General features: G+C 46.4%; 1 protein-coding gene and 1 pseudogene across 2 annotated transcripts; both read left to right on the top strand.

The window, feature by feature from the left end:
- Window positions 1-229: 229 nt before the first annotated feature.
- On the top strand, window positions 230-21821 carry IP6K2 (inositol hexakisphosphate kinase 2). 2 transcript variants are annotated; one of them, XM_037049790.1, is made up of 7 exons: window positions 230-338; window positions 12056-12387; window positions 14138-14206; window positions 14323-14545; window positions 15425-15600; window positions 20412-20587; window positions 21050-21821. In XM_037049790.1, exons 2-7 carry the CDS (start codon window positions 12186-12188, stop codon window positions 21548-21550), a joined length of 1347 nt encoding a protein of 448 aa, XP_036905685.1. In that variant the 5' UTR covers window positions 230-338; window positions 12056-12185; the 3' UTR covers window positions 21551-21821. The 2 variants fall into 2 exon arrangements, with proteins under 2 accessions (XP_036905685.1, XP_036905686.1); XM_037049791.1 differs by lacking the exon at window positions 14138-14206 and having other exon boundaries at window positions 231-338.
- Window positions 16285-19046, top strand: LOC118989506 (endogenous Bornavirus-like nucleoprotein 1; annotated as a pseudogene).
- Window positions 21822-23275: the final 1454 nt, after the last annotated feature.

The raw sequence follows: 23275 nt of genomic DNA on the forward strand, positions 1-23275 counted from the left end.
TCCCGCATTGCACCCATTCGCCCGGAGCCCATCTGTCCACTTAGCCACCCCCGCCCCCTCACTGACCTCTTCGGCCATCCTCCCTGGGGAGGTAGATAAAGCTCCGCCCCGTGTCCCGCCCTGCCCCGCCCCTCCCGGAAGATGCCGCAGAGAATCCTGGCACCTTAGCAACAGCGCTTTGGGGACTACCCAATCCGCCAGTCGGGCTCCCAGTGCGAGCCAATAGCGAAAGTCGTCGGGAGAGAGGTGTGGGGGGCGGGGTTCGCCGAGGCCGCCGCCATCTTGATGGGAGAGAAACAATAGGACAGAAGCACCGCAGGCCAGGGCTGTGGCCGCAGGTACCGCCCGCTTTTCCGCGCTTCTGGCTTCGTCGCCCTGGGAGCTTTGAGGGAGGCTTTCTCCCGGCTTTTGTGGAGCGAGGTCACTGGCCACTCGGGGAGGGGCTCCTGTTATTGTGGTGCGGGTGGGGGTGGCTGGGAGACTCCCAGGATCTTTGTGGGGCCGCATTTCCGCGGGTCATTTGCGAGACTGTCTTCAGGTTATGGGAAGAGCAGGTCCACCCTGGTTGTGATGGGCAGTATCTTCCCTGGTCGGGGGAGGGAGGCGGGCTCCCGGGTCTTCGCGGGGTTCGGGATCCGCCTAGGTCACTGGGGAAGTGTCCTCGGGTCTTTGGGGGAGGACCTCTCCCGGGCCATTGCGGGGTCTCCCCAGGACGTGCGCGTCCCCGGTCTCCCGGGTCATTGAGGGGGGTTTTCCCTGGGCGGAGGGGTCAGCCAGCGCCTCACGTACTGTTGTCACCTGGGGCCGGCAGGTGCGCAGCCATTTTGAGTGTTGACCGGCCCGGGGCCCGTCCGCTGGTGTCGTGTCGTCCGGTGGGGCGATCTGCACGCCCAACCTGGGTATGCAAAACAGGCCTAAAATGGGTCACCGGGAGCTCTCGTTTCGGCCACACTGGATTTCACAATGTTAGTTGTCTGCGTGCTAGTGACTTGTTTCATTTTACGGTTCGGTCTCATGAAGAAAGCGGCACTAGCAGATAAATGAACACTAATGTGAAAATAAAATATAGAAGCTAGTAAAATCTAGTGCTCTTAAACGCCAGGGGAAATAGAAGTAGGTGCTGCTTGAAATAAAACATTTTATTTCTTGTTCTAGAAAACGTACCTAGAACAAGAACAACATAAAAATCATCTGGAAGAATAGTTTTAAGAAAAAAGTACTGAAACTTTTGAAAAGTGGTAACAAAAATGTTGCTGATAACCAGTTTTATGATAGGTTTCATAAAGCACCATGATTACTGTAATTTTGAAGAATTCTAGTATTTAAAGTATTTGCTGTGCTTGCATTTTCAGCAGGGTAACATTTTAAGTGAACTAAGATTCTTATTTACATAGGTTGTTGCTGGGGAATTTGTATAATGGCATTCTGTAACCTGGTGTTAAGTATTTAAAGAAAGTTTCAAGGTGGCATTGTTTTAACTGTAGCCACTATCAGAATTGGAAACTGGGTATCATATATTTGACATAATAGGCCAGTTGATCGCTTAATAACTTTTTCTTTGGAGAAAAACATCATTTGAGCTGTTAACTGTTACTCCAGTTGGTTTACCTGCCTTGTGATTTTACCTAACAATTCATAGGAATTGTTAGAAATCAAGTGGATGAGAACTAGGCCTAGAGTTGATATAATTGTAAAAATCAATTTAGCAGATGTAATTGACTTATTTGTGTTTCAAAACATTGAAAGCGACAGACAAGCCCTGGCTGGTGTGGTTCAGTGGGTTGAGCACTGGCTGTGAACCAAAGGGTCACCAGTTCAATTTCCAGTCAAGGCACATGCCTGGGTCAGGTCCCCAGTAGGGGGCGTGTGAGAGTCAACTGCACATTGATGTTTCTCCCTCTTCTTTTCTCCCTCCTTTCCCCTCCCTCTAAAAATGAATAAAAATCTTTTAAATTTTTAAAAGATTTTATTTATTTATTTTTAGAGGGGAAGGGAAGGAGAGATATATCAATGTATGGTTGCCTCTCGTGAGTCCCGTGCTGGGAACTGGCCTGCAACCCAGGCATGTGCCCTGACTGGGAATCGAACCCGGATCGTGTGGTTCACAGGCCCACGCTCAATCCACTGAGCTACACCAGCCAGGGCTAAAATTTCTTTTAAAAAGAAAGTGGCAGGCTAGTGCAGTGTATACGTGTAGCAGCCCTGTGTCAGCACAGCGGAGCAGAGCAGAGGAACAGTGCTGACTGACAAAACCAAACTGGTTTCCCTTGCAGTAGGTACCGGAGCTTTCGGAGCTTTCGGTATGCACTGCAGTTGTCATTGGTATCTAGGCAACCACGTTGAGCCTCCCTGAGGCCAGCTTGCTAAGGTAAAAATTTTCCATTGTTTAGCTCATAAAGAGGATGCACTTGGGAAGAATATGTCCTTTAAGTGTTGTACCAGTGAGATAATTACCCTAAACAAATCGATCATATTCTTACAGAGTAGAAAATAAGTAGATGATTACTCTTACATGATGACATTTGAAAAAACTTAAATTTTATCTATTTTTAGAGATAGGGGAAGGGAGAGAAACATCGATTGGTTATCTGTCATACACCCCTGACTGGGACCAAGCCTATAACCCAGGCCTGTGCCTTGACTGGGAATTGAACTGGTGACCTTTTCAGTTTGAGAGTTGATGTCCAACCAATTGAGCCACAGGGACTGGGGCTATTGAACATTTTCAATTCTGCTATTATGAATAGAGGTTTTCATATAGGCAGTGGAAGATAATCCTTCCATGTTTTCCGAGGTGAGTGCCTCTGGGGGAGAGGAGCCGAGTTGTTCTCTTACCCTCTGTTTAGGGTTTGGGTTTTTCTTGCTCTCTGTCCTTATCTGAGTGTGAGAACCCAAGAGCCTCTTCCCCAAGCCCTTGCCCTTTGTAGAGCTTACCCTGGACTTTAAGGGACAGACACCCACCACCTCTCCAGGGCTTGAGGACGTGATGGATGCTTTTCCTACATTGGGTGTCAGGGGAGGACTGTAAGCCCGGGGTGCAGGGGCCTGGGGCATTTGGACAAGTGGACCTTGCACGGATGCCAGCTGGCAGCTGAGAGAAACTCTGGGCCCCCCAAAACTGATGCATGTAGCCAGGTCTGGGGCAGGTGAGGGCTGGGATAGAAAGGAGCAGGCTCCCCCTCTCCCAGGAATAACTAATCTCACTCTCAAAAAGTGTTTTTACTTTGAAGATATCTTACTCATGTAAGTTCCTTGTATGGAGCCAAAGAAAGGAAATAGTGTGGTAGATGACAAAAGTGGAAGTGCCCCTTTTGCCCTCCCTCCAGTCCTCAAATGTGCTCTTGATAGACTGAAGTCACTGTCCTTATCAGAAGCCAGGTGATTTGCTTCAGAACTATGGGTACAATTGAACTTGATTTCCCCAAAGAATTTTTCAGTATTTTGCTGTACTTTATTTTAGAAAGAAATCTCAGAACTCATGAAGAAATTTGGCAAATGGTCCCTGTGATGACATAGTGCTGTGACCTGCTCCCCCTCGCCCCACCCCCCACCCCAATTTGGTTCTTCTCCTGGCTGGGTGTGGAGGGCCAGGCTTGCAGTTCCAGAGTGGTTGGGTGATAAGAGCTGCCAGATTGGTGCCGTGGACCTGGGATGTTTGTAGACTTTCTAGAGGGGTATTTACCTGAGTGAAGTGTTGTGAGGTTCCAGAGGAAATTGTGTCCCCTGAGCACAGGATCTGGCAAGTGCAGGTACACCTTTATCCCTCCAGTGGCAGGTGCCACACTCGGGGGCTCACCTGGGCAGGTTGAGGCCTGGGTTCTGTGACTGCCAGCACATGAGGACTGACTCATTTTTGTCATCCTTTTTTTCAGAGGGTGAGTTCATGTGTCATCTGGTTTGGGAACTGACTGAGAGATGAGCATTGCTCAATATTGACCACAGGCAAGGAGCATGTAATCTTGTCTAAAGCTCAGGGGGTTTTACTTATTGACACAGGAGAGAACTGTGCACCGCATAGATCGAGACCTTAGGTTTCAGCCATAGTCTGCGAGGGTCACCTCTGTGTGTTCCTGTTGTGTAGGTTTCTTGCAGGTGGTGGGATTTGTATGTTACAGCAATGAGAAAGCGACTAAAGATGGAGATTTACCCTTTTTTAAGGAGGACTGAAAATTCTTGTGTGTGTGGAATACATTAGCTTTTTATTTAAAGAAATTTGATATTCTGATAAAGAGGACATGTGAAACCTTAGATTTACTAATTTAGATTTCCTTAAGGGAGTAGTGCTACAGTTTTAGCTAGAAAAGGCTTTTAAATTGCTAAAGCTGTAATTCTAGCACAGTAACTCTGATTAAAGTATTTCCAAGTACCTGAAAGTGTATTCTCCCTGGGCCCCGCCATCTTGGGGCCCTCTGGGCTGTCATTCCAGTCTGGTCTGATGAGGCAGAGATGGGGCAGTATGGTTACACTGGTGGTTCTAGAGAGGAGAGACAATCCAAGAGATTGCTATTTCCCGTAAGGAAAAGCTTGTTCAGATTTTTGGAGCAGAATTTGCTGTTTTCTTTGTCTCTTAGCATTGGAGGACGGATCAGCATTATGATTTTCACGAAGCAGATCTACTCTCAGACCTGAAAACTGCAGGTGTCAGTGTTAGGTAGATGCAGGGCTTTTGTGTCTTGTCTCACTGGCCCTGCTGCTGTGGCAGAGCCACTGCTGTGGCATGGTGGTCAGCCAGCCAGCCAGGCTGCAGTTCCTTTGAACTGTGAGGGTAGGACTGTGAGTCCAGCATTCTTAGCAGTGACTCATTCATCTCAGGTACCTGTGTTTTTCGTGATGAGGCCCAGGTGATGTGGTGACGTCATAGTGCGGCAGTGTACCCTTCTATAAGGGAGGTAATCGTAGTATCTACTCCATAAGGCTGTTGTGAGAGTTAGGTTCTCTCCCTAAATGGCAGCTCTCCTCTTTGGCACGGTTGTGTCCTATTAACATTGAAGGCTATTATCTAACTTCCTGGCACCTTGTACACACCTTAGGGCCAGGGCGTGTTGGGGTTGTTATCTTCACTTGTTTACATGTGGTCCGTGTCCCAGAGTCTCCGTCATGGAGTGGAGCTCTGAGCATGCATGCATTGTAGGTAAGATCAGTGATTTTTGTGGAAGAGTTTAAAGTCTCCAAGAGCTAAGCAGATCTGGGTTTTCTCGTTTTAGTTTTCAGTAAATTCCTTTATTCCCTCCTAATGTCCTCCTAATTAAAAGATAACATGCTTTGAGTTTGAGACTTTTTCAAGAGGTTTGGAACATTTAAAAAAACTGAAGAGAAGGGAGTAATGACATAACTCCTTAGTAAAGACAGATCCAGGGTTTGTGGTACCTGAAGTTTATATAATGTTATATAATTTATAAGTTTATAATTTTAAATGTCATTTTTAAACAAAAGAAGTTACAATTATGAAAATAATTAGGTAAGGCCCTGGCCAGTTGGCTGAGTTGGTTGGAGCATTGTCCCATTCACCATATGATTGTGGATTCAATCCTGGTCAGGGCACATATGAAAGGCAAGTGATTGATGTTTCTCTCTCTCCCCCACCCCTTCCTTTCAAAAATCAATAAACAGCTGTGGCTGGTATGGCTCAGTGGATTGGGTGCTAGCCTGTGAACCCAAAGGTTGCTGGTTCAATTCCCAGTCAGGGAACATGCCTGAGTTGTGGACCGAGTCCCTGGTTAAGGGCTTGAGAGAGGCAATTGATCTATGTCTCGTACACTGAAGTTTCTCTCCCTCTCTTTCTCCGTCCCCCTCTATAAAAATAAATAAATAAAATATAAATAAAATAAAATAAAATAAAAAATACCTTTGGGGTTTTTAAAAAGGTTTTTTAAAGAAGAAAATAAATAATTAGGTAAGAAAGTGACTGTTTAAATTTGCCCTGGCTGGTGTGGCTCAGGGGACTGAGTGCTGGCTTGTGAATCAAAGGTCTCCAGTTTAATTCCTGGTCAGGGCACAAGCCTGGCTTGTGAGCCAGGTCCTCAGTTGGGGGTGTGTGAGAGGCAACCTATTGATGTTTCTCTTGCACATTGATGTCCCCCCCTTCCTCCCTCCCTTCCCCTCTCTAAAAATAAATAAAATTAAAAAATAATGTGTAGTTATGAAAGTTTTATAAATTCAAAAATGCGTAAATAAAATATAATCCCTTTATTGGAGTATAATTTGTATACAATAAGATTCATCGATTTTAAGGGTATAATTTGATGAGTTGTGACAGATTATGCACTCATGTAATCACTTTCCCAGTAACAGCATAGAATATTTCATTATACCTTAAAAGCTTGCCTGGGCCCCTTTGCAACCAATTTTATTCTGTCCCCTGGCAACTGCTTATCCACTACTATAGTTTTGCTTTTTAAAAAAATTTTAATTTATTTATCTTTAGAAGGGAAGGGAAGGAGAGTGGGAGAGAAATATCAATGTATGGTTGCTTCTCATGTATCCCCTGCTGGGAACTGGCCCCTGCTGGGAACTGGCCTTCAACCCAGGCATGTGCCCTGATGGGGAATCGAACCGCAATCTTTTGGTTCACAGGCCCGTGCTCAATCCAGTGAGCTACACTAGCCAGGGCTTAGTTTTGCTTTTTATAGAATTTCATATAAGTGGAATTCCTTTGTGTCCTTTGTGACTTTTTCCACTTAACATAATGCTTTTGTGTCAAATCTTTGTTTACATGTATCAGTATATTATTTTTCACGAATGGTTCATTCCATTGTACAGATACACTGCGATTTGTTTATTTGTACACCTGTTTGATGAATATTTGGGTTTTTCCTTTTAGCTATTGTGAATAGCACTGCTATGAACAATTGTGTACAAGTCTTTGTGTAGACATTTGTTTTTATTTCTCTTAGGTAAATACCTATGAGTAAGATTGCTGGGTCATATAATAAGTATATGCTTGATGAGAAACTGCCAAACTGTTTTCCAAAGTGATTGTATCTTTTTGTATTTCTCCCAGCAGTGTTTGCGAGCTCCAGTGACTGGCCTTTGTGGTGAGGTTGTGTGGTGTGTGTAGATGTGTGCAGCTGCCAGGCGTGGCCCAGGGGCTCAGGGAAGGCTCAGAGAGCGGAGGTGTGGGTGAGGAGGGCTGTTTCTCCATCAGGCTAGTGTCCCTCACACCATCCCCGCTGACTGCCCGAACTTGAGGCTTGTCTTCAGGCAGAATAAGCAGCCCCAGCAGATCCCATTTGTAGCCTCATTAACTAAATTCTAGATGTGTGAGCCGGAGGCTCTCATGAGTCAGGGCTGGTTTATTTGTAGTATTTTAAAAGTTAAGAATATTCAGTATTCTTTCCAGAAGATTCTTAAACCAATATTATAGATTCAGGGGTGTGGGCTATGAGGGAAAGCTGTGTCCTAGCCCAGGATGAATCCTGCTCTGTGTTCCTTATCTGTTCCTAGTTTCATGGACAGATGTGTGAGACAATATAGGAAGCTCAAATAGACACTAAATCTGAAGCCAGTGTTTTACGGTATTCCCTGTCTTCCTAGGTACAGTGTCCATTCATTTCATGGACTTCACAGTAATCATTAGTACTCCAGGATTCTTGGGAAACTGAGCTTTAGACCTCAGATATTTGAAAACCATTAAGAAATCCTGCTGCTCAGACCGCTGTGGAACAGAGAGAGAGAATAGGGGGTGAAAGAGAGCAGGTGCTTTGGGTGCTTTTCTTTTGAGGCTTCTTAGGGAAGTCGATCCTTCATTTTCCTAAAGGGGTAGGATCTGAGGGCCCGAGAACAGAAGCCCTACTTCTTGGTCTGCAATCCCAAATGTGAGAAATATGTTCTAGTGAAGTCATACTTATGTTTGTGTTGAAAGATTGAACATAACTGAAATAAAAGAAGTATAAAACGACTCACCTTATTAGGTGCAGTGCATTGATAGTTACTTGTTTTTCCTTTTTTGTTGTTCTTACATGACTTTTATTTTTCATTTATTTAAAGATTTTATTTATTTATCTTTAGAGGGGAAGGTAAGGAGAGAGGGAGAGAAATAACAATGTATGGTTGCCTCTCCTTCGTCACCTGCTGGGAACTGGCCCGCAACCCAGGCATGTGCCCTGACTGGGAATCGAACCTCGATCCTTTGGTTCACAGGCCCGAGCTCGGTCCACTGAGCTACACCAGCCAGGGCTTTGTTTGTTTTTCCTTCTTGATTAAAACATTAATTTGCTAACACAGCCCACAGAATAGAGATCTACTCCAGGCCTCCCCTCTCTATTTTAAAGACCAGAAAATAGATGATAAAACTTAAAGGGAACCAGGGATTTGGAGACTTCCTCCAAGTAATTAAGTCACAGATCTGGGACCACAGTCTGGCCCCACCTCACTACAGGATAATTTTGCCTGACGTTTGTGAGTTCACTCTGTCATCAGACTTGGCTCAGGTTCGAATGTGCCTTATTTTTCTTGCTTCTCTACTCAAGATAATGATTCTTCTCCGGGGATCAGTGCCCTGTGGATCGCCAGAGTTGGGTGCGGAGGGGAGTGTGGCAAAGTGCCACATCATACCCAGCAGCTAATGATCACAGTGGGGATCTGGGAGGAGGAGGCAGGGACCCTAACCAGGCCTTCCAGCCTCCAGGCACACCCATGACCCATACTCTAGAGAGCTGCCATGAAGGACTAGTTTGTTTCAGATTTGTTATTGGAAATGGAAATGGGTAAGAGATGCCTGGAAAGAGATTTTTCTGTTTACTCGAATACATGTAGGAATCTTGAACAGAGCTGGAATGGGATTTGTATTGTTAGCATTGATCAGATAACAAAAGCAGTTTTACACTTTTATGAAAGATTTGGATTCTGTTTCTAAAGCCTGGCCCATGAGGAGTATCTTGTACCTTCAGAATTTGATGATTGTGGTACCTGGTTCGTGCTTGGGTACTGGAAGGCTGACCATTAGTCAAAATCAGTAGGTTTCTTTTGGCATTTCTTCTACTCAAGAGGTCTTTTCAGTTAGATGAGTATGAACTAGTCTCCATAGACACAGGGAAGGGACTTGTGTGGCCAGGCATCTCAGAGCTCCACCTTATGGAGAGTGTCTGGAATGGCCGGGATGTACTCTTCTAGAACTGATTGCCTGTGTTGCTTCTTGGGTCTCTTCTCAGCACATGCCCTCCTGAGAGCTTCTCTGATGATGAGAAGGTAGGGCCAGGTAAGAAACCAGGACCTTTGGTTTTTCTGCTCTTTGCATATGGGGAAGCTTAATGATTTCTAATTCTTGAGTCCAGTTAGGACCCACAGTTGGTTCTCTCTGAAAGGAGGAAGTAAACACCAGTTTAAACTTGTTAAAAGAGGCTGTAGTCATGTGCCACATAGCGACATTTCGGTTCGATCAACAATGTGCCAGATTACAGTAGAGCTGAAAAATTCCTATCACCTAGTGACGTTGCAGCTATGTTAACGTTGTAGCACAACGCATTCCTCACATGTTTGTGGCAGTGCTGGTATAAACAAGACTGCTGCACTGCCAGTTGTGTAAAAGTGTAGCATATACAATTATGTATAGTGCCTAATACTTGATAATGATGATAAATCACTGTGTCACTGGTTTATATTTTAAAGATTTTATTTATTTTTAGAGGGAGGGAGAAGGAGAGGGAGAGAAACATCATTGTGCAAGAGAAACATCAATCAGTTGCCTCTTGAACGCCCCCAACCAGGGACCTGGCCTGTGCCCGGGCATGTGCCCTTCCCGGGCCCTGATCAGAAATTGAACTGGTGACCTTTCAGTTTGCGAGACAACACCCAGCCCACTGAGCCATACCAGTCAGGGCACTGGTTTATGTATTTACTACACTGTACTTTTCATTATTATTTTAGAGTGTATTCTTTCTAATTATTAAAAAACAAAGGTTTGCTGTAAAAAGTATGTGTGGTATGTTGTCAGCAGCCTCATACACCCTGTGTTTACTATGCCTCTTGATTGCATCATTTTTTCTTGTGCTTGATTTAATCTCATGTTGTTTTGTACAGTAACATGCTGTACAGGCTTGTAGCTTAGGAGAGATAGGCTATACCATATATCTTAGGTATGTAGTAGGCTGTACTATCTGGGTTTGTGTAGGTTCACTCTGGTGTTCATACAATGAAAAAGCCAATTAATGATGCATTTCTCAGAACGTACCCTCGTTGTTAAGTACTTGATGACTTGTATTTTATAAATATATGGTGAAAGCACTCTCATAGGACAAACTAAATGATTTCCCAAGTGTGTGGGAGTGCACACCAAGGCAGAGACCCTGAGCCCTATAACAACAGTCCTGTGGGAGCATCCAACAGATTGAGGTTCATCTGGGAGCTGTGGCTTATTGTCTCTTGCTCTGGATGGGTTTCTTCACCTCCCCAAATCAGGGTTATTGTTTGCAACAGAGAGCAGTGTCTACCTCTTGGAAAGCATCATGAGGACTAAGTGAAGTATGTTTCTGCATTGAACCTGGCACGTAACCTATTACATGCCATCTCCATCAGTGGGCACATCTCCATCAGACCATCTTCACCACCACCACCTCAAGTGGCATATTAGGAACCAGAGGAATTCCCAGTGAGAAACACTGTACAGATACTGAAGTGTGGCCCAAGCCCTGTAAGTAGGGCTAGCAGTGACTGTGTAGTCCACAAATTACAGGCAGAAAACAGAAAACTTGCTTGACCTGCCCTGAAACAGTTAACAGCTGTATATAGGCATGCTTTGCTGAGACCCAGTGTGTTTGGGGGTGCAGAGTCAGGTGTAAGACCCTGGACACCAGAGTGGGAGAAGACTGATGCCCCAGGAGAGCAGCTTTGGTCTAAAGGTGAGCCCCAGCTCAGTGGATTGAGCACCAGTGTGTGAACCAGAGGGTCGCCAGTTGATTCCCAGTCAGAGCACATGCCTGGGTTGCAGGGCCAGGTTCCCAGTGGGAGGCAACCATACATGATGTTTCTCCACCTTTCTTTCTCCCTCCCTTCCCCTCTCTAATATAAATAAGTAAAATCTTGTTTAAAAATTTAAAAAAAAATAAAGGTGTGCTCCAGATTTGGAGATTAGGGTAGAAATGATAAAAGTAGTCAGTGACCTAGAATGCTGTGTATCTTTTTAAGGGGAGTTGGCCTCGATTTGTTTTTAGATACAGATGTTAATTATTAATGCTAAGTCCAATCTCCACTGCTAATAAGGTTAATGAAGCATGTCTTTGGCCTTGGTCGGGGATGCATTTTTATATGCGGGGCGGGGGAGTAAATCTTACTAGATGGTGTGTAAGCAGGTTTTCCCTTTAAATGCATTTCATAAAAACATAATTAATGACCAAGAGTAAACCCCAATGCAAACTGTGATCATGTAGATTTATCATCATTTGTAGCAAGTGCACTGTACCGGTGGGGGACATTGATAATGGGGGAGGTTAGGCATATGTGGAAGCAGGGAAGTTATATGGGAAATCTTAATTTTGCTGTGAACCTAAAACTCTTCTAAAAATGTTTATTAAAAATATATAGGTCTCGGGCCTGCGAACCAGACGATCGCGGTTCGATTCCCAGTCAGGGCACATACCTGGGTTGCAGGCCAATTCTCGGCAGGGGCCAGTTCCCAGCAGGGGATGCATGAGAAGCAACCATATATTGATGTTTCTCTTTCTCTCTCCTTCCCTTCCCCTCTAAAGATAAATAAATAAAATATTTTTTTAAAAAAAATATATATATAGTTTATGAAGAGACTTGGACATCTGTCACCTTAAGTTTAACAATTTTATTAGGAAATGGTAAGATCCAAATATTAGGTTTGAAATTGTGACTCCATCTCAGTGGCTAAGGCAAGGGCTATTTGGACATCTGGAGCCCGTCCCTGTTTGTTGGCGTCTGGCCCCGCCCTGCCAGAGCTCTGGCTCTTTGTTTCTGCAGGTGGAGGCGGGGCTGGAGTGGGCGAAGTGGGCCAGCGCCCTGCGTGAGCTCAGTCTGTTTTGCTACTGAAGGAGGGCTACACTCTAAGGTGGTTCCCAGGCCTCTTCCAATTCCTGTTGCTGTTTGCTTCTGGCAGAGCGTCTTGACCCACGCGACTAAGGAGTGGAGGCCAAACATACCGACCCAGGGACGGAGGACAGACGGAGAACTCGCTGGCTGCTGGACACTGCCACCTCCCCCTTCTCCCTGCCGCCTGTGTTTGGAGAATGAGCCCAGCCTTCAGGGCAATGGAGGTGGAGCCCCGAGCCAAGGGCGTCCTGCTGGAGCCCTTCGTCCACCAGGTTGGGGGGCATTCTTGTGTGCTCCACTTCAACGAGACAACTCTGTGCAAGCCCCTGATCCCGAGGGAGCACCAGTTCTACGAGACTCTCCCAGCTGAGATGCGCAAATTCACTCCTCAGTATAAAGGTGAGCCCCAAGCTGCTGGTGCAAGTCGAGGAGATGTGAGGCCAGGCGATGCAAGGCATTGTGACCTGCAGAGGCAGCCATCCTTGGAGCCCTCACCCCCTCCCACTCACTATGTGTTTTCCCTCCTCCTCCTCCTCCTCTTGGCCCTGAGCCCAGCACCTCACACCCTCAGTTTTCAAGCCCTGGTAAGATTGCTCAATTCTCTGTTGTTTGTGGATTGTTTTGAGTTTATTTTTGGTTTTTGGTGGAAGTGTAGTTGTGTTTTATGTTCAAGTGTCTCTTGGTCACAGTAATCCATAGACCCCATGGGGGACAGCGGGGGAAGACTTTGGGAGGATTTTACCCAGAAAACTTGCTGCCTGCTTGTTGTCCTCCAGAAAACCAGAAGCCCCGGTAATTAGGTAGGCTTGGGAGCAGGGTTGAGTCAGATGGAATGCAGGAGTGGGAGGCCTGTGCTGATTAGCTGAAGCCCATTACTGTTACCGAATGTCCCTGAAATTGCTGTTACAATTTTTATTCACACATGGTGTCTCTTTCTTTTTGTAATGCATTTTGGGGGGATATCCCAGCCACCAGCATGGTGTGGTCTTTCCTGGGGAGGTGGAACTCCTTTGTAAATCAAGAAAGAATCCATTAAGGAAATTAATTTAAAATTGCATTTCCTGGTTATACAAAAGACTCTTGAACAACTTAGTTTCTTCTGGGACTGTTGAAACATACTCTTTGGAGACAGAATGTACTGGGTGCCTCTCTCTGTATTCTGAATATGCATGTGTGTTGTGGGGATGGGGGGTGGGGAGCTGGGGGCCCTCACTTGGTCCTTCTCTGTTGTTTTTTCCAGGACAAAGCCAAAGGCCCCTTGTTAGCTGGCTGCCCCACCCCCTTTTTCTCCCTGGTTGTTTTCCCATGGACACAGGGAAGTGTGGTCCCCGGAATTTCCCACCCCAGCTCCTCTGCGCCCAGAGCCGGGGACCACTTCAGAAGTGTCGTCTCTCTCTGAGCACGCATTCCCCTGCAGCAGGCGGGCAGCAAGCAAATTGATCCCGGGCCAGACAGGTCTGGGAGGAAAGGTGTTCAGCCAGTCGGTTGTAAGGCGCTCGTCGGCACCTGCTGAAATGCTGCCACTTGACAAACTCTCCTCAAAGACTGACTAAATTACACATGGCAGGTTCTAGAGACTGAATGGGGAGAGCGCTGCTTTCAAGGCCACCTCGCGTCCGTCGGTGCTCCCAGCCCAACCCTATTGCCTTGTGTTTCTTTTGTTCTTTTGTGACTTGAGACCTCATGAGACCAATAAAGTAACATTGGAGAAGGACAAAAAGGCTTGGGGCACCCGCCGGGAAGGTGGTGCTACAAGAAGCCTTTGCTAGGGTGTCTGTTGTGCTGTGTGGTTTGTTTTGTTTGCTCCTTTATTTTGTTTTGCTTGCCCAGTCTCCCTTTACACTTGAATGCCTCTTATCCCTCAGGGAGACCTGTATTCTCTGTGGTCGGGCTCTGCTTTAAAGTAAGCCTTGAGGCCATCAGTGTTTCTGTTTAGGGCATAAAATTTCCCACAAGATACAAAGAGTAAATGTTTTTACATCTCTCTTAGGACTAGAAGAATTACATAAAAATTAATAAACATTTTCAATGATGGAAAAATGTGTCTTGTAATTCTTTGGCTCTTGCCTTGTTGAGTGCATCAGAGAGGAAGACTCTGGGCCATGTTTGCTCCCTAATCACTTGTCTTGTATGGTGTCATCTTTTCTAGCTGTTTTGATATTTGTTAGGTTTGCAGATGAGTTTGGGGCCTCTGGCAACATAGAGACTAAGGAACAGGGTAAGAAAAAACCCCACAACTGTTACAATCCTGTAATTTATAACACATGTGGAATTAAAAGTTCTCCCTGCTTCTGTGGAATTAAACATCCTCTCTGCTGCTCACCCCCTTTCCAGGTGTGGTATCCGCGCGCTTTGAAGAAGATGAAGACAGGAACTTGTGTTTAATAGCCTATCCCTTAAAAGGGGACCATGGAACTCTGGACAGTGTAGACAATTCAGACTGTGAACCAAAAAGTAAGCTCCTAAGGTGGACAAACAAAAAACATCATGTCCTAGAAACAGAAAAGAGCCCCAAGGACTGGGTGCGGCAGCACCGGAAGGAAGAGAAGATGAAGAGGTGGGTATACAGGTATATACACTGGTGGGAACCTTGACTCTGGGAGGGAGGTATCGGGGGATCTTAGCTACAGTTCAGTGCCCTAGACCTAAGGACTCACTTAATGGCCTTAGTAGGTAGGTGCCTTTTCACTCAGTGGCCAGTTCTCCTCATGGCATGCTCAGCTTTTCTTTAACTGACTCTGCATTAAATTATGCCATTTTGGGTAGACGGCTGTAGTGACAACTGTAAAAGAATTTCAGTCACTTGTTCCTTCTGTGCCAGGGCCTATGCTGCATCCTGGGGTTGTAGCAGTGACCAAGACAGCCATCTGGTTCAGGTTGCTCACTCACAGAGGGGAGAAAATATGGTCTGCTGGGCATCCCCAAAACTCAGGAGTCCATCTAGGCTGGGTCTCCCACATGCCACGCCTTGACAGAGCTCGTAAAAATGTAAATTGAAGTATGTATATATAGTATAGCTAAGTAGGCTGACTTGAGACCATGGAATTTCAATTCAGATTTCCCCAGTCAGGGAACCAGGATGTACCAGAAGCCAAGGGGGTTACTGCCTAGAAAAAGGGAAATGCAGGCTGCCCTGTAGGGCTGGGCAGCGGCAAAGGCTATTCTTGCACTGTAGGTTCTCCTTATGTTAGATAACCAGTGAGCTGGCTTCCTAATTTAAAAAAAAATTTAACTTTCTTGAGGTATAATATACATACGATGATAATACGTACATGAAATATAATACCCATTTAAAGTGTTTAAAGTGTTTCATGTACAATGAAACCACCACATCAAGATACCAAGCTTCCTATCACTCTAGAAAGTTCCTTTGTGCTTCTTTGGCCCTGAATTTTGATGAGATACTGTGACTTATTGGCTCCGTATCTCTTTATAGCCATAAGTTAGGAGAAGAATTTGAATGGCTAAAGAAATCTGAAGTCTTATACTACAATGTAGAGAAAAAGGGGAATGTAAGTTCCCAGCTTAAACACTATAACCCTTGGAGCATGAAGTGTCACCAGCAACAGTTACAGAGAATGAAGGAGAGTGCAAAACATCGGAACCAGTACAGTATCCTTTGTTCACAGGACATCTGTGCCTTGGGGAAGGCAGGGGAAGGAGCCCCATGGAGCTTGGAGAGAGGGTTGGGAGTTTGCCGTCATGGTTGTGCCAGGACACTGCTGTGTCATAGCTGTGGGCTGGTACCACCCTCCTCAGGGCCAGGGGCTAATCTGGGCATGCAGGTGGTGGGGCAGGGGGTGGAGGGTCTGGGGGGGCGGGGAGTGGGTTCTTGTGAAGGGGCCAGCCTGCATCAGGGGTCTTTTAGCCTAGAGTGCAAGGGGCAGGTTCACATTTCAGACTCCTGTGGAACTCCTCAAAGGGCGCCTACCTGCCAAGGGCCCACCAGGGTGGGGGCACTGAGCAGGCTGGCACGTGAAAAAAGCACAGGGTCCTTTTTTCTCCCCTTTTACCCATTAAGCTATGTTACAGAATTTTGTTGATCTTATGGGAGGAAGTTCCTCATAATTGAGTGTGATTTATTTATAATTTTATTCATTCTTACTGAGAAGGGAGGGAGAAGGGGAGAGAAACATTGATGTGTGAGAGATACATCTATCAGTTGCCTCTCCCACGCCCCCTAGTGGGGACCTGGCCCGCAACCCAGGCATGTGCCCTGACGGAATGGAACCCGTGGCCCTTTGGTTCACAGGTTGGCACTCTGTCCACTGAGCCACACTAGGCAGGGCTGTTTTATTTATTTTTAATATTTTATTAAAGAAAAATTTAAACCTGTTAAAAATGGACTGGGTTGAATTTTTAAATACCAGTCTCCCAGATTCAGCAGCTAACCCACGACACAGTCAGCTTTGTGTCACGACCATCTCTGTACACCCTGTGCCCTGCCACCGGACTGTTTTGGAGGCCCTCTCGTGTGTAGTGTTTCGCCTCTGTACACTTAGCGTGCCTCTCTAAAGGATAAGGATATTTTAAAACATTAACACTATTACTACTCCTTAAAAGTGGACAGTAATTCTTTACTATGAAATTGTTCGTTTCTGTCCATATTTTCCTAATTGTCTCAGAAATATGTTCTTATTCACCTACAGCCCTCTGCTCTACCAGCTGAACTATCAAAGGGAGTATGTGTTTTTATTGATGGTGTCTTTGAATGAATGTGAGACTCACGTGTTCCATTTGGTTGAAATGTTTTACATCTTTTTAAATACCCTTCTTTTTTTTTTCCTTCTTGGAAACTTCTTGCCAAGGAAACTGGGTCTTCTAGAGTTTCCCACTATGTGGATTTTACTGATTACGTTCCTGTGGTGTCTTTTACAGGTTGCTCTGTCTCCTCTGTTTCCATGAAGTTGATTATTTGATCTACAGGCTCGATCAGATTCGGGTTAAATTTTGGGGGGTGGGGACAAGAGCCTCTCAGGGATGGGGTTGTTCATGACCATCAGGAAACAGTGTTTAGTTGTCTTTCTCTTTTGTGTTGTCATTGCCTTAGATCTATTTTTTTTCCGTTAAGTTAAGTGATTTTCTAATTTTGTCATTCCTTTGCTCATTAGCTAGAATCCTACTATAAAGAAAAACTTCTCATACATAGTAATTGGTAAATACGGCAACTCGGCATCCAGTGACCCCATCCAGTAGTGACTGAAGAGGAACTAGTTTCTAAGTTCACGTGAAAAGTTTAGACAATGTCCAACTGCTGTGGATCAGCCATTCCTGATGTTGGTGAGCAAGAGGACATCGAGAGGGCTGCTAAGTCAGTGTTTGATCCAGAGCATTACTCAGCATGTCACCTGCTCGTTGCAAGCCTCGTGTTCTTAACGCTTTCTATTCAGTGGTCTGCATGAGAACTTTCTCTCAGTTGGTGTTGGGAGAGAATCTCACCTTACTGCCCTAATTAGTGGGGAAAAGGAAACAAAAACTCCTTATGGAACAAATCTCAAAGGGAAGACGACCACCCCCACCCCAAGTTTACATCTCTGGGATTGTCCTCAATTATTTGGTATTGCTCTGACCTTTTTTTTTTTTTAGTATTTATTTATTTTTAGAGAGAGAGAAAGGGAAGGAAAAAGAGTGGGAGAGAAATATCAATGTATGGTTGCCTCTAATGTGTCCCCTACTGGGGACCTGGCCTGCAACCCAGACATGTGCCCTGACTAGGATTTGAACTGGCATCCCTTCGCTTCACAGGCCAGTGCTCAATCCACTGAGCTACAGCAGCCAGGGCTGCTCTGACCTTTTGATTGGTGTCATTATTGGATCAAATGACAGAGTAACAGTGAATAGTCTGCAAATCCAGAAACATTTCAAGACACTGGTGGTTATTCTTCAACGGCCTGCCCATGGGGAGCAAGCAGATTGACCTGTTAACTATGACGCAGGTCCTGCTATTGATGGATAGATTCCCAATAATGGGTTGGATCTTATGTGTTTGTTATGCTTAACAGGGAGTTTGAGTCTCCTCGCAAGGAAATGCTTGATCAAATCTGACTCAGAGCAAGGAGGGCACAGGTGACAACATATTACACAATTCAGATGTTCCTAGAACAGCATGGACGGGTCCATTGCGCTGCCCCCCCCCCCCCCCCGGTGTTAGTGGTACCGTAGTGTTTGAGGAGGTGTCTAAGCTTGTGAAGAAGGCACTCAATCAGTATTTTGAATATGGAGGAGCATCGAGGTGCTCCGCCATGTTGGAAACTTCACCGTGCATGTCCCAAAATCTTGCCACAGTGGCAAACTTTTGGCCTTGGAGATCAAATCCAACATGTTATGGCCTCAAGGCCCCTGATACCATTCTGGGGCAACTATCACACTACCGCTTACTCACATGGTATCAGTGAGAAAGGTCTGGAGAGGCTCAGTGTCCTAAGGCAACATGGCATCACAGAGCATGAATCATTTCTTGAATATATATTCAAAACAAACTTTTCCTCATCAGCTACGTGCTTATCCTGAGGTAAAGTTTATCCAGGAAGGGAAGGCAGGTTAAACTTTATTTACTAGATATGTATTTGGAATAATGGGTATGTTTCTTAACATCCTCCGTAAGTGACCAGTGATGGTTTTTGGTTTTTGGTTTTGAGAGAGAAACATTGCCTTGTTCCACTCATTGATGCATTCTTTGGTTGATTCTTGTATATGCCCTTCCTGGGGATTGAACCTGCAACCTTGGCATACCTTAGCTAACAGAGCTACCCTGCTAGGGTGACCAGTGGGGGGCTTTTTAGCTTCATTATGAATCTGTGAATTTAAGCATATTTGACATTGCATTTATCTTTATTGATGCTCAAATTGTCTCATGTTTGGCCAGTGGAAGATCTTTTATTTGATTTATTTTTAAATTTTTTGAAAATTTTACTTATTTTAGAGAGGGGGGGAGGGAGGAAGAGAAACATCAGTGTACATGAGATACGTGGGTAGGTTGCCTTTTGTTCCCTCCCATCTGGGCACCTGGCCTGCAACCCAGGCATGGCCCTGACTGGGGATCAACCCGGCTTCCTCTCAGGTTGCAGGCCTGTGCTCAGTCCACTGAGCCACACCAGCCAGAGCAAGACTTAAAAAAAAATCTTTACCCAAGGATATGTTTTTACTCATTTTAGAGAGGAAAGGAAAGAGAGAGAGAAATGTTAATGAGAGAAAAACATCAATTGGTTGCCTCCTCTACAAACTTTGACTGGGGCTTAAACCCTGACCTAGGTATGTGCGCAGACTGGAGATTGAACCCGCAACCCTTTGGTGTATGGGACAGTGTTCCAATCAATTGAGCCACCTGGCCAGGGAGTGTCAGATCAGCTTTTATCCTCACCCAAGGGTATGTTATATAAATTTTAGAGAAGCAGCGGAAGAGAGAGATTACTGTGAAAGAGAAACAACTCCTGCGTGCCACCCTGACTAGGGGCACATAGTGGGAGACTTTTTAAATAAGCTCCTGTGTGATCACAGCAGTCTGTGATAGATGTCTGTCTTTTACTTTCTGGTACGGAAAGATGTCCAGGGTCATGTAGGTTTCCTGTTCCAGGTGTGAATTTAGTTAGTTATTCCTCTTAAGGCAGGGGCTATAAACCTTTTCCGTAAAGGGCCAGATAGACATTTTAGGCTTTGCATGCCACACTCGGGCATTGTAGCATGAAAGCAGTCATAGATAATGAGTATGACTGTACTCCAGTAAAACTGTTTATGGTCACTGAGATTGGAATTTCATTTTCACGTGCCGTGACGTATTTTATATATATTTTCTGAACTCTTAAAATCGTAAGAACCATTCGTAGCTTACAGGTTATATACACAAAGAGTAGGGGCCGCAGTTCAACCACCCCTGCTGTAGGGGTGCTGGTCTGGACCTGGGGGTGTGCACACATCTGGTCACCATTTCTAGACCTTTACATGCAGCTGGGAGGTAGCACTCATTTTAGAGAGAGACTCCTGATGAGTTCATAACTGGTGTCTCCAGTTTGTTTTTAAATTTTTTAAATTGATTTTTAGAGAGAGAGAGACATTGCTTTGTTGTTCTACTTACTCTTGTGTTCATTTGTTGATTCTTTTATGTGCTCTGATAGGGAGTCAAACCTGCAACCTTACGTATCGGGACAAGCTCTAACCAGGGCTCAGCCAGGGCTCTAGTTCATATTTAAGGCCTGTGTTGAGTCCAGACCCAGGCTGTTCTCAGGCAAGTTCCCTGACAAGAACCGAAGATGCCTTTTAGCCTGTAGTCAGCCTTGGGCTTCTCATGGGAGATGGCAGGACTGATGGGACCCTCTTTGGTCCTGGGTTTCACTGGGTCCTGTGTACAGGCATTATACCCTGGGAGTGCCAAGGACCCATGCAGCAGCACCTCCTCCTTTAGAGGGGGGTTTTCCTTAACCACTCAGAATTTATCTTACTGGAGAACCTGACCTCCCGGTATGAGATGCCTTGTGTCCTGGACCTCAAGATGGGTACACGCCAGCATGGTGATGATGCTTCAGAGGAGAAGGCAGCCAACCAGATCCGAAAATGCCAGCAGAGCACATCTGCGGTCATCGGTGTGCGCTTGTGTGGCATGCAGGTGAGAGGAGAGCTGGTGTGTGGTATGGACTGGCTAGGTCATGCAGTAGCTGCAACTCCCCCCACCCTGGTATAGTCCTATTTTCTCAAAAAGATACCAGATTTTAATAAATCAGGCACTCTGGTTTGAAAAGATACTACGCATGCCTCAGTGATTCCCCTTTGGGGCTGGCCTGCCTGGCAGAGTGCGGGGTCCAGACACAGGAGAGAGAGAAAGGCAAGAGGGTTAGGTCCTCTCCACCAACTATGTACTGAACAGGTGGCTGGGGAAACCCAAATCAGAGGGCTGGATCCTGAGTGACTATTGATCAGAGAGGATAGTGTCTCCTGTGACTCAGCAAGTCAAAGGATCTGATCCAGGGCTGTCATTACTACAAACCACTCCCCAGGAGTGAGCCACTAGCCCAGGGTCTGGGCTTTGAGGTGGCGGTCAGCATCTGACTTGTTGGTCTTTCTTCCACAGGTATACCAGGCAGGCAGTGGGCAGCTCATGTTCATGAACAAGTACCACGGACGGAAGCTGTCTGTGCAGGGCTTTAAGGAGGCACTCTACCAGTTCTTCCACAATGGGCGGTACCTGCGCCGTGAGCTCCTGGGCCCTGTGCTTAAGAAGCTGGCTGAGCTCAAGGCTGTCTTGGAGCGACAGGAGTCTTACCGCTTCTACTCAAGCTCCCTGCTAGTCATCTATGATGGCAAGGAGAGGCCTGAGGTGGCCCTGGACTCAGATGCTGAGGACTTGGAGGACCTGTCAGAGGAGTCAGCTGACGAGTCTGCTGGTGCCTATGCCTTCAAGCCCATCGGTGCCAGCTCAGTGGACGTGCGCATGATCGACTTCGCACACACCACCTGCAGGCTGTATGGCGAGGACAGTGTAGTACACGAGGGCCAGGACGCTGGCTATATCTTTGGGCTCCAGAGCCTGATAGATATTGTCACAGAGATAAATGAGGAAGGTGGGGAGTGAGCTTGCTGGCTACGACAGCACTTGACTCTCTGTATCCCAGGTACAGCTGTGCTGTGTCGGGGAGGTGGCCAGTATGGCCAGGCAGTGTGGCCTCTGCAGCCTGGAGCTGATGTTCAGAGGCCTCGGTGAGTCCCAGCCTGGGCCAGCCCCAGCCACGCTTGGAGTCTCTATTTATTTTAACTGTTTCTTCAACATTCCACATTTGATGATGCAGATACCTCTTTCTTCCCTGAGTGTAAATGTTCTAATACAAACCCTTTTGTTAATTGTACACAGTGCTGCTGTCGTTCTTGCCTGAGGCGAGCAGCCTACTCCCCTCCCAACCCTCAGAAGCCTCCTTGCCACTGTCTCCACTCCATGGTGTGGTCCTCAGACCCCTAAACTAGCACCCTGTGGTCACCCAAAAAGGACCCTCACACATATTTTAGCCGGATTCCTGTGGTGTCTGGTGGCCTTGTGTCCCAGCACCAGCTATGGACAGAACTACACTTGATACTGGTCTTTCTCTGCCCTCGTGCAGCTTAAGCCAAACTTGTAGCAGCTAGTTGGCTGGACATTGTGATGTCAGAGGTCATGGGAGCAGTACTGGGGCCTCAAGGATCTACCAGCCTCTGGTCTGTTGGCAGCCATGGTCTCTAGTGAAGGGTCCTAGGAGGTGGGTGCTCAAAAAGGTCTGTTGCAGGTTGGTTGGTTCCACTCTGCCACCTGTCACCACTCCTGTGCAGCCCTGAGCCCCATTGCAACTGTGCCAGTCTTGGCCTTCATGCAGCTTTAGCCAGGGCAGCCCCAAGGAGAGTGACTTGTGCTCTTTGCTAGGAGGGTTTCTGGGAGGACGAAGTGTGGCAGGAGGTTTTGAACTGCTGATCTGGACACCGAGGAGAAGGGCACGGACCTGGTGCCAAAAGGCAGGGTCTGGATGTCCAGTTTTAGCAGCCTCTACCCCCTCTCCTGAACCTCCCGGCATCACCTCTCCAAGGCCCACTATGCCTTTGCCCACTATGACCAAAAACAGGCCAAGTGCATACACCAGTGTGGTTGTATGGGCCCCTCCCTGGGCCCAGGCTTCCAATGGATTAATGTGGCAGAACCAGCCCCTGTAGAGAAGTCAGATCCCCAGAGATCTCTCTAGGTTCCCCCCACATAGGACTTTAAAGTGCTCTCCCGGTCAGGACTGACTTGTAAAGTGAGTCAAACAAGCTTTTATGGCCACACGTCACCCCACTCTTCATCCTCCACCAGCCCTCCTGTCTTTTTATAAGGGAACATCAGAATTGGAGTTGATTCCTGTCTAATGTGAAACATAGCTTCCTGTGCATCCGGCTGCTGTGAGAAGGAACTGAGTCCCACGCAGAGGAAACAGGCGGCAGGAAGACACTAGGGCAGAGAGGAAGAGAGTTGCTAGTTGAAAGGAGGTGGGGTGGAGAGGGAAGATGGGACGGCTTTGGACCGGAAAGTCCCGACCTGGTTTCTGTTTTTAAGACCCCTTCCTCACTCTTGATTCCCCATTGCCCATCACTGGCGCAGTCTGCTGCCGGGGCTGCCACTATATCAGGGGTCCTATGACCTAAAATACACCGAGGAGACCCGGGTCCCGCGAGAACCTCGAAGTGTCAGATCAGCATTCAACAGCAAAGGGACAAACAACACGGGGTCGCCGTCCTTATTGTTACGTCAGGACTCACTACCCACCCCAGGGGGGCAGGGACGTTAAGGACACAGGCTCTG

Source organism: Sturnira hondurensis, unplaced genomic scaffold (genome assembly GCF_014824575.4).
Source record: "Sturnira hondurensis isolate 20B ecotype Veracruz unplaced genomic scaffold, ASM1482457v3 Scaffold0006496, whole genome shotgun sequence".
NCBI lineage: Eukaryota > Metazoa > Chordata > Mammalia > Chiroptera > Phyllostomidae > Sturnira > Sturnira hondurensis.

Coding starts and splice junctions, on each gene's coding strand:
- IP6K2 (XM_037049790.1), top strand. CDS start 12,186: ATGAGCCCAGCCTTCAGGGCAATGGAGGTGGAGCCCCGAGCCAAGGGC. Junction 12,388..14,137: donor ATTCACTCCTCAGTATAAAG/GTGAGCCCCAAG, acceptor CATCTTTTCTAG/CTGTTTTGATATTTGTTAGG. Junction 14,546..15,424: donor AAGGAAGAGAAGATGAAGAG/GTGGGTATACAG, acceptor ATCTCTTTATAG/CCATAAGTTAGGAGAAGAAT.